The 10,623-nt window shown below is 40.7% G+C and overlaps 1 protein-coding gene across 1 annotated transcript; it reads left to right on the forward strand.

Annotated features, from left to right (window-relative positions):
- Positions 1 to 5: 5 nt before the first annotated feature.
- On the forward strand, positions 6 to 10,284 carry LOC122359283 (tubby-related protein 4-like; the record flags this gene model as incomplete). The annotated part of the gene is made up of 14 exons (XM_043259591.1): positions 6 to 68; positions 157 to 285; positions 766 to 927; positions 1,080 to 1,260; positions 1,853 to 1,960; positions 2,237 to 2,403; positions 2,847 to 3,071; positions 3,153 to 3,387; positions 3,471 to 3,615; positions 3,789 to 3,930; positions 4,154 to 4,247; positions 4,344 to 4,487; positions 4,582 to 8,279; positions 8,538 to 10,284. Coding segments are annotated over 14 exons (5,610 nt in total), but the record flags the coding sequence as incomplete, so codon positions are not given.
- Positions 10,285 to 10,623: the final 339 nt, after the last annotated feature.

Consider the following 10,623-nt stretch of genomic DNA (forward strand, 5'->3'; position numbering starts at 1 on the left):
GTCACTGTAGAAGGGACAGAAATACCCCTCAACGAATCAACTTCAATTTACGGGGTCACAACAGTGAGGTGGGAGTGTTCCCCTTCTTTAGATTTGCATGAGTAGCATGTACTCTTTCTGCTAGAACTTCATTCTCATGCTGCTGTTCTTGTATAGGTTGTCCTTGTTAGATGGAATGAACCTTTTCAGAAACTTGCAACGTGTGACATGGAGGGAGGGATATTTGTGTGGATCCAGTATGAAGGAAGATGGTCTGTAGAGCTGGTGAATGACAGAGGTGCTCAGGTATGTTAGTATTTCATGCTTATTGTTCTGAATGTCAGCGTATTTTTTTAATGATACGTCTTACTAATATGTTTTGATTAAACATTTTAAATGCATTGTTTATTATGTAAAATCTAAATGATAAAATAACAGTCCGATTTTTTTGAATGAAACATTTTTAACTAAATATTTTTAGGGGTCTTGCTTTTCAAAACTGATAACGTAGGTTCGTGTAAATAAAGTAAAGTATGATTATAATGATTCAGTGATTTTCTTTTTGATTGCAGCTTTCTCATGTTATTCATCATTGGGGATTATTGTCCAAAATGACTTGTAGTTATAAAACGGAAAACTAAATTTAGTTCATTAGTAAATTTAGTAAATTCAAAATCAGAATCAGAAGAATTCCAACTCTGGCCCTTTTCTAATACAGTAAAGACTATTAAAATCAGCTGTTGTTCTAACACGAACTGCTTAATGAACATGTGGTTTGTCATCTAGGTGAGCGACTTCACCTGGTCACATGATGGTACACAGGCCTTAATCGCCTACAGGGATGGTTTTGTCCTGGTGGGTTCAGTGAGCGGTCAGAGACACTGGTCATCTGAGATCAATCTGGAGAGCCAGATCACCTGTGGAATCTGGACCCCTGATGACCAGCAGGTAACTCTTTCCTGTGGCCTCATCAAACCGAGGGAAAAGTGCATTTGTTGTCAACAGGTTGTTTGCACAAGATGAAATGACTTGGACCGATGCCCTTGGACCGATGCCTGAGTTTCCCTAATTCGGTGTTTGCATTCATTTAATCTCCCTAGGTGCTTTTTGGAACAGCAGACGGGCAAGTCATAGTGATGGACTGCCACGGCCGTATGCTTGCCCATGTTCTTCTGCATGAGTCAGATGGCATAGTCAGCATGTCTTGGAACTGCCCAAACTTCCTGGTGGAGGACAGCACTGAGAGTGATACAGACTCTGATGACCCTACTCCATCTCAAGGTACTTTATACTCTTAAATAAAGTCAAGTCAAATTTATTTGCTTAGCACTTTTCACAATACACATTATTTCAGTGCAGCTATTCAGAAAATCATGATGTTAATAACATCTTATCTGCACATTTAGCAGATTTGCGTTGGACGATAATATAATTTTATGATTAAACAAGCAATCAGTTAACTGACATATATACTGCGGTGTATATTGTGCAGTATATTGTACTCAGTGAATATTCTGTATTCCAGGGTTGCAAGTTTTTCATAGCAAAACCCGCCCAATTGCTTTTCAGGGGGAATTCCTGGTAAAAATCAGGTTCCGGAGGGGGTAAAATACACATATTTTGGTAGGGTTCTCCTAATAAAAGTCGCATTCCAGGGGCTAAATAATATGTTATTACCTGTGGACATAAAAAACATCCCCACTGAAAGAGTGTTAGTGGCCCAATTCTGTGAAAAAACGTGGACTTGGCAACACTACTGTGTGTATGCAGATGAAGTTAGACATTAACTTGTATATAAAAAGCTGGGCGATAATTTTGCTTAATGAAATACATAATGAAATGTATTAACTATAAAGCTGTTTTTCCTTTCAAGTGCAAAATCTCAAACCACTGCTCACGGTCAGCTTCATATCAGGAGACATTAGTTTGATGAACAACTATGATGACCTTTCACCCAACATTATACGCTCAGGACTGAAAGGTAAAACATTGTTGTTCATGCAATAAATAAATTAACAAGTACGTATTGTATAACTGCCACTGGATGATTATTAACAGAATATTCCAAGTTATTTTTAACATAACGTGCATCTGTGGCATGCTGTTGATTACTTTTGATAGTACCAAGATTTTCGTATTTTAGGAACTTCAAAGTAGAAATTCAAGTAAAAATAACCCAAAATCACTAACATTGATTCTCTGTGACAGATCCACACTTCATATTGTAATCTGACTGGACACGCTTGTGTTTTTTTAGATGTGGAGGTACAGTGGTGTTCTCAGGGAGACCTGCTGGCAGTGGCCGGGATGGAGAGACACGGCCTGCCCTCTGACTCTGCTTGTGCCTCTTTAATGAGGAACGCCCTTGTCAAGTTTTACAATGTCCAAGGGGAACATATATACACTTTAGAAACCCCGGCCCAAGTGAGCTATAATCAGTCATCATTTAACAGTATATATACGCGGTCAAAAGTATGGCATTATATATTATTAAGGTTTTTTGTTACCACTTTATATTATGCGTCCTTAACTACTGTGTACTTCCATTTAAATTAATCATTTGTTACAATGCACTTATTGTGTATACACGTTTTTATACTGTACATCTGTAATTACGTTTATAATTAAATTGTTGACCCATCCATTACACCTTAACCCACCCTTAAGCTCGCCCATACCTCCAAACCTGTCTCTAACCTTACCTGTATTCCACCTCAAGAGTGTGAAAGTCATGAAGTAAAGAGTGAAATCTTTAACTACCTATTGATATTTAGCGTTGTTTCCTCCTTGCTGTCTCAGCAACCCATTTTAGGCCTATATTAAATAATAAGTAAGCTATATATAATCAAAATATCTTCTAATTTTAGAGGCCCATCACCACGATTTGCTGGGGTCACAGGGACTCACGTCTGTTTCTGGCCTGTGGACCAGCCCTGTATGTAGTGCGTGTGGAGCACCGTGTGGCCAGCCTCCAGCTTCTGTGTCAGCAGGGCATTGCCAGTGCTCTTAAAGAGGAGAGAGATGTGGGCAAACTGAACATGCCTTCACTCCTCTGTTCCTATGTTACCACTGCTTTCATTCCAACTATCAAGGTACAAAACAAGCAAGTGAAGTTTTTGATGTATGCTAATGTATGCGCTGAACTTAATGCAAAATCTTTTTCATCTCAACAGCCACCAATCCCTGATCCGAATAACATTCGAGACTTTGTGAGCTATCCAACAGCAGGGAATGAACGCTTGCACTGCACTATGAAACGTTCAGAAGAAAATCCAGAAGCGGGAGGTCCCTGTTACACCCTCTATCTGGAACACCTTGGAGGTTTGGTGCCTATTCTCAAGGGTCGTCGCATCAGCAAACTGCGACCGGAGTTCGTCATTATGGATCCAAAAATGGATGCTAAAGCAGGTACTGTTATATGCACTGGTGATTAATTCAAGCTTAATGTATAAATGCATTGATCTTTAATTTGATCTAATCTTGTCTTTCAGATGAGGTCTGTGTAAATGGCATGATCTCCTATATGACTGACAGCTGTAACTGCTCAGACTCAAGCGATATTGAGTTGAGCGATGAGTGGGTTGGGCGAAAGTCGCCCAAACTTTCTAGAGGAAACAGGTCTCCTAAGCTTCCTAGGTACTCTAAACATATAAGGTACTGTTGAATGTAAAATTCACACAAAATTACGGGGTGCCTGAAACTTAAAAAAATGTTTTTTCCAACGCAACCTTGACAAAACACAATATAAATTTCAAAAAAACTTTGAAATTTGATAGCAGGTTAAATTTCATATTCTTTTAACTCTCCAGAATTAATATGGAATCAAGAAAGTCTCCCAAACTTGCCCAAACATCTCAAGAAATGTCTAGGTCTCCTAGATTACCAAAGAAGCCTCCAGTTCGGTCTCCGAGTCTTACTCGAAGAGAATTTCCAGTTGATGGCTTTAGCGAGGTACTTAACATCTTATTTGCAAGCTAATTTTGGCAGTAATTTTACATTAATCTACTTGCCTAGAAATAATATGAGAAGTATTTGTATTTATTGCCTGTCTACTAGATACTGAGTGAGACATTTGTCACATCTACTGCAGTTTGACCTTAGCAGACACCTCTTTTTCTTTAAACTTTTGCTTTTCTGAAGAGAAATGACAGCAAACACTTGATTTGCTTTGCAGCATAATTACTTGGCCCAGGTGACCTCTAACATTTGGGGAACTAAGTTTAAGATTGTAGGCCTTGCCTCATTTTTGCCAGCTAACTTGGGGGCAGGTATGTTGTCAGGTTTGGTATTCAAACGGTTTTACATAATTATATTTAAATAATATTCTTAATGTTTTTAAAATGTGTCTTGACATGGTGTTCCAGTTATTTATAAAACTAGTTTGCTGCACCTGCAACCTCGTCAGATGACCATTTATTTGCCTGAGGTGCGTAAAATATCCCTGGACTTCATGAGTCTGCCCGTGTTTAATCCCAATGTGTTCAGTGAAGATGAAGATGATTTACCTGGTAAGAATCAGTGGAACTTTTTTTGTACGTTTTGTCTCTGTATAGCTTAACTAAAAGAAGAAAGAAATCTCAAGATGTTTCTGCTTATTTCTAGTAATGGGACCCTCTGGAGTGTCAGCCGACAATCCTCCTTGCACAGTTAATATCCCAATCGCTCCAATTCACAGCCCTGCTCAAGCCATGTCACCTACGCAGAGCATAGGCCTAGTGCAGTCTCTCCTTGCCAACCAGAATATTCAACTTGATGTCCTTACCAATCCCACTGCCACTGCCACTGCAGCAGCTGCAGCTGCAGCCGCAGCAGCAACAGCAGCAGCAGCTAATGCAACAGTATCTGAACATAGCCAGGATACTGTGACAGCACAGTACACTGTGCCAACCAGATATTCCAACCCTGGACAGGTGATTTTCAGTGGACTGGAAATGAGTAATATCCTGAGTGGAACTCTTCCTCCTCCTCCACATCATCTGCCACAACAACGTCAACAACAACAACAACAACAACAACAGCAGCAGCAACAAGACCATCAACAATCTAAACATCAACAGCAATTACAACCACAGCAGCATCATCTGAAATTGCAACATCAGTCACAGCAGCTGCATCAACAGTCGCTGCAGCAGCAACACATGCAACATCAGCAGCAACTGCAAACACAGCAACATCAACAGCAACTGCAACAGCAGCATCAACAACAACTGCAACAGCAGCATCAACAGCAACTGCAACAGCAGCATCAACAACAACAACTGCAGCAGCATCAACAACAACTGCAGCAGCAACATCAACAACAACAACAACTGCAGCAGCAGCATCAACAACAACATCTGCAGCAGCAACATCAACAACAACAACTGCAGCAGCAGCAGCAACAACACCTGCAGCAGCAGCAGCAGCAGCATCAACAACAACAACTGCAACAGCAGCATCAACAGCAACTGCAACAGCAGCATCAACAGCAATTGCAACAGCAGCATCAACAACAACAACAACTTCAACAGCAACATCAACAACTGCAACAGCAGCATCAACAGCAGCTGCAACAACATCAACAGCAAATGCATCAGCAGCAAATCCAACAGCAGCAACTGCAACAGCAGCAACAGCAGATTCAACAGCAAGTGCAGCAGCATCAACAACAAATTCATCAACAGCATCAACAACAGTTTCAACAGCAGCAGCACCAATTGCAGCTTCAGCATGAGCAAATGCAACAGCAGCAGCAACAAATGCAACAGCAGCAGCAACAAATTCGACAGCAAATACAAGAAATGAGACAGCAGCAACAACAACTTCAACAGCAGCATCAACAAATACAGATGCAGCATCAACAAATGCAAAGACAGCATCAGCAAATGCAGCAGCAGCTTAAAATGCAAATGTCACTTCAACATCCGCCTTCAGGGTATGCTACTCTATCCTTGCATCAGTTACAGCTACTGCCTCAAATTCCTCATCCAGACCAGCCTCCAGAAAGAGGAGAACAAGTCCTCCCTCTGAAGATTCCCTCACGACCACAGTCTTTTATTGAAACTGACACCATTGAGATACAGATGCGCAAAGTAAATCCTCCACCACCTTACCCAGGTACAGTAGTATCTGCTGCGGCTGCCCCACCCACTACAGCCCCTCCTGGTCTTCTTGTTAGCAATGAGAATGGCACCACGCTGTCAGCAGATCCATGTTTAACTAAGGATGAATTCTCTCTTCACCCAATTAGCCTCCAGTACCCAACTCCACTAGGCTATGAAAGAATCACTACTTTTGACAGCAGCGGAAATGTTGAAGAAGTGTGTCGTCCAAGGAGACGCCTTTTAAGAAACCAAAATGCCTATGGCATGCAAGGAATGGGCAGTTCTGCTACATTGAAAGTAACTTCATCTGAGAACAAGAAGGTCCAGTTGCCATACAGCTCAGCAACTCTTAGTCGCCTCTCAGTGCCTAGATATTCCATACCTAGTGGAGACCCACCACCTTATCCTGACACATCTAGTCAAATAAACACAATCAGAAGTCCCACGCAAAGAATTGACAGCAGTTTGATTCATGCTACTTTGCGCCGCGATCGCAGGGAACCAACCCTGAAGGTTTCTCAAATGGTAGATTCAGTGAGGACTCTACCGACTAAATCCAAAATGAATGGTTCCCTTACGCTGTCCTATCAGCCAAGAATACCTACGGCTTTGTATACATGCACTCAGTGTAGCAGTAATAGCAGCAGCACTAGTGTAAGTGTTACTGGTGGTGGCACCAACAGCAGTGGAATTGCTGGAGGTACTGTGGTTAGGCAAGACTTCCCACCTGGAAAAGGGGCTCAACACAGCACAATAATTGTGCACTCCAAAAGTGCCTCACCTTTAGCCTCCCAGTCCTCATATAACCTCCTGAGTCCGATTGACAACAGTAGAGACAGAACTGTCTATGTGAACTCTGCCTTTACTGAAGACGAGACACTAAGTCAGCAGTGCCATCTTGAAAAGTCAGTGCGGCATTTAACACTTGGAGAAGTCAATTTGACAGTCAAAAGGCCTCCACCTTACCAGTGGGACTCCCCTGCAGCAGAACAACTCTGGATACCTCAAGAGCAAAATTTATTGCCTGGACCTCCAGCACCACCACATAAACCACCACCATTTTTACTTAGCCAGCCACAGCACTTAGACATGACCCGATTACCTTTTGTCCTTTCAACAAAACCTCCCCCTAATCCCAGTTCTATGACCCTGCCTTCAGCCTATCAGTTATCCCTTTCACACTTCCCATCAGTTTTAGGGCATGGTGGACCTCAACTACAGCCTTTGCAGAGTCCTGCACAATCATGTGGCCCCAATGACATGGTAACATCTAGCCCTTTCAGCCAACCAGACCCAACTTTAGTCCTACCCCCAGGTTATCCCTCAAATCTGACCAATCTAGGTTGTTGCACCCTGCCTCCCATGTACCCAGGGACTAGCTCATGCAACAACCTTCAGCTACATCCAATGAGCTTGCATCCTTGGAGCACATACAGTACTTGTCCTCCAATGCCAGACCATTCCGCCACACTGCCTAGTAAGACCCATCAAGCCCTGGAGAAGCCGGTTCTCTCTCCGCCTCCACCACCTCCACCTCCACCACCACCTCCTCCTCCACCTCCTCTCCCTCCTCCTCCTCCACCCGTTGAGCTCCTAAACCATCAGAGTACTTCAGATGTGGTTGCAGAATCTGGAGAGAGCTTTCAGGATCAGTCTTCTCTTAGTGAGAGTCCACAAGGAGCAGAGAGGTTCAGCAAGAAAGCACGTAAGAGGCTTGACAGTAGGGCAGAAGAGGCCAATATGTCTGGAGTTTCTGAAGGTAAATCCAAAAAAGAGAGTCGCACACTCTCTGATTTCAATTCCCTGATCTCTAGCCCAAGACTGGGCAGCAGGGAAAAGAAGAAACCTAAAGGGCAGAAAGAGCCATTGAACAAGGCCAAGAAATTAAGTAGAACCTCCAATGAGTTCCAGGACAGCTCAGAGAGTGAGCCTGAACTCTTCATCAGTGGCGACGAGTTGATGAACCAAAGCCAGAGCAGCAAGAAAGGATGGAAGAGCAAACGCAATCTGCGTACAGCAAACGAACTTGAGGAAATCAAGTGCCGTAAAGCCAACGAGAGAGAGGATCGTAGTCTTGGCAGCCAAGGCTTTGTCTATGTCATGGCCAACAAGCAGCCATTGTGGAACGAAGCCACCCAGGTTTACCAGCTTGACTTTGGAGGACGGGTGACACAGGAGTCAGCCAAAAACTTTCAGATCGAGCTTGATGGACGCCAGGTAAGTGATTTTATTTATTTGAGAAGTGGTTCTTAAGCCTGGTCCCTTGTTCTGCACATGCATGTCTCCCTTATTTCACACATCCGATTCAGAACATCAGCTCATTAGAAGACAGCTCCATGAAATAAACTCTTTGTCAGATAATCGAGACAGAAAATGTGCAAAGCGGGGTGTCCCCAGCATTAGGATTGCCCTGAGTAATAAACATCTACCCCGCAACCATTACCCTGCAACTAACCCCATAATTCTCTATTACAGGTGATGCAGTTTGGAAGAATTGATGGTAATGCATATATCCTGGATTTTCAGTATCCATTCTCAGCGGTACAGGCATTTGCTGTGGCCTTGGCCAATGTAACTCAGAGACTAAAATAGAAAACCTCTCCAGCAATCTTGTCCTTGGGAACAGATGGACTGAAAAAGAGTTTATTGTTAATTGCAGATTGTGAGAAATATTACATTCTCTGCTGCCATAACGTCTGTGCAATGCCAGTTAGTAGGCGAGAGATCTGGTCACTCTCAGGCAGAGCGTACACAAGACGTAGACAGGTGGTTCAACAATAGATTTAGTGCTTTAAAGTACCTTTTGTTAACAGAGGTACAAGCTGATATAAGGTTCCACCTAAAAGGTGGTGCACATCTGAAAAAAGTTAATATTTGTGTATTGATGGAATATTATTTTATTTATGAAGTCACTTTCATTGATTTTTTTCCATGTATTTAATTAGCATATAATGGTGTGATTTAAATATAAAGATAACTACTAAAGTTGAATGTTAGACTGTGGGCTTTGTTTATTTTTTTCCCTCGATTTCCCCACCTCCTTTTATGTTTGTACCTGAGATTTATGTGCCAAATTTAGATTTCCTATGTATAATCATTGTAGAGTGACAGATTTTGATTATTGCTTGTGGTCAGTAACCAATGAAAATCTAGAGGGGGAATAACAACTTACTGTATGTTTGAATGTTCTCATCCCGTAAGTCACTTCCATGAAGTGAAGCAGAGATAATATATTCAAGTTATAATCATATTTTCCCAATTGTGCCACTACAAAGAATGCATTTTTATGGTTTTAAATTCAATTGAACTTTTTCTTCACAAAATGTCTTATGTTATATTGCATCATTTGCACACTGTGTTATTGCAGTATCTCAGTAATGTCCTTTTTGAATGAATATTTGCTTTTTAAATGTCAACAGTAACAGAAAGGTTTGAACAATTTTTAATTACCTTCAAATATATAATATTATATTGTCATTGTCATGTAAGTGACATGACAGAAAAGTGCTGTAGTTAGATGTACCTGAAAATGTACTCATATCGTCCATGTCACTTTAGCACGAACTATATAGTATGCATTAATTTTGCCAAAAATGTCTTATATCACTATATATGAATCAAACTTAACACACTGTATATTATGCAATGAATGGAATCTAAATGAAACTGAAAGCTGATACGTAAGAGTTTTTCCTCTATCCTAAGTTTAATAGTTAACCCAGGTTTGATTTATGTAAAGGGACATCTTTTAATAATTATATTTAATAATTGGTTTCAAATATTTAATGTGTTAATGTTTAATATCCTGCATCAATATTTAATAGTTCTAATGGCAAATCAAATAATTGATTTGTTTGTTGTTGCTTAGTTTCTGATGTTTTCCAGTAATTTCATCAGTTTTAATCACATTTTTGTTGTAAGCCAAACAGTGGTTCAGAGTGAGATAGTGTTGATATGGTTGACGTTTTAAACACTTCTTGATTATTCTTGATGTTGTATGCTTTGATGATTTGCAGTTGCAGTTATTTCTAGCCACTTTGTACTGGGATATTCAGGCCCAGATTAAATTATGTGGAATGTGAGGCTTTAACTGTGCTTTATTGCTTAATTATTCTAATGTACATTTACAAAATGTAATTCAAGGGTGTCTTGGAAAAGCATTAGAATGTCTGTGCAAAGTAGGCTTAAAGTCATGAAATAAAATCAAACTAGTTTGATGGAATCTGTGTTGATTATTGATGCTGTAAAATAATCTCAATCAAGGTTTTTTGGACATATTAGCTGCCAAAAAGTTCAACGTTTACTAAGTTTTTATTTATTTATTTATTTTGTCTTGGGAGCACCATCTATAAAAGCAAAGTCAATGCAACCAAGGAGAAAATCACAGGTTTGAAAAGCAGTGCAACTTTTTTACTAGACCTTCATTCTTCGCAGTCCTTGTTGGAATCTTGAGTTTGTTTCATGTTAGTGAATCACGTTTTTATATGGTTGGTGTCAATAACCCTTTTACCAACCTGACTCGCTTTTTGGATTTAATTTTTAATTTTATTAATTAAATTAT

This window comes from Puntigrus tetrazona, chromosome 15, assembly GCF_018831695.1.
Source record: "Puntigrus tetrazona isolate hp1 chromosome 15, ASM1883169v1, whole genome shotgun sequence".
NCBI classification, from domain to species: domain Eukaryota; kingdom Metazoa; phylum Chordata; class Actinopteri; order Cypriniformes; family Cyprinidae; genus Puntigrus; species Puntigrus tetrazona.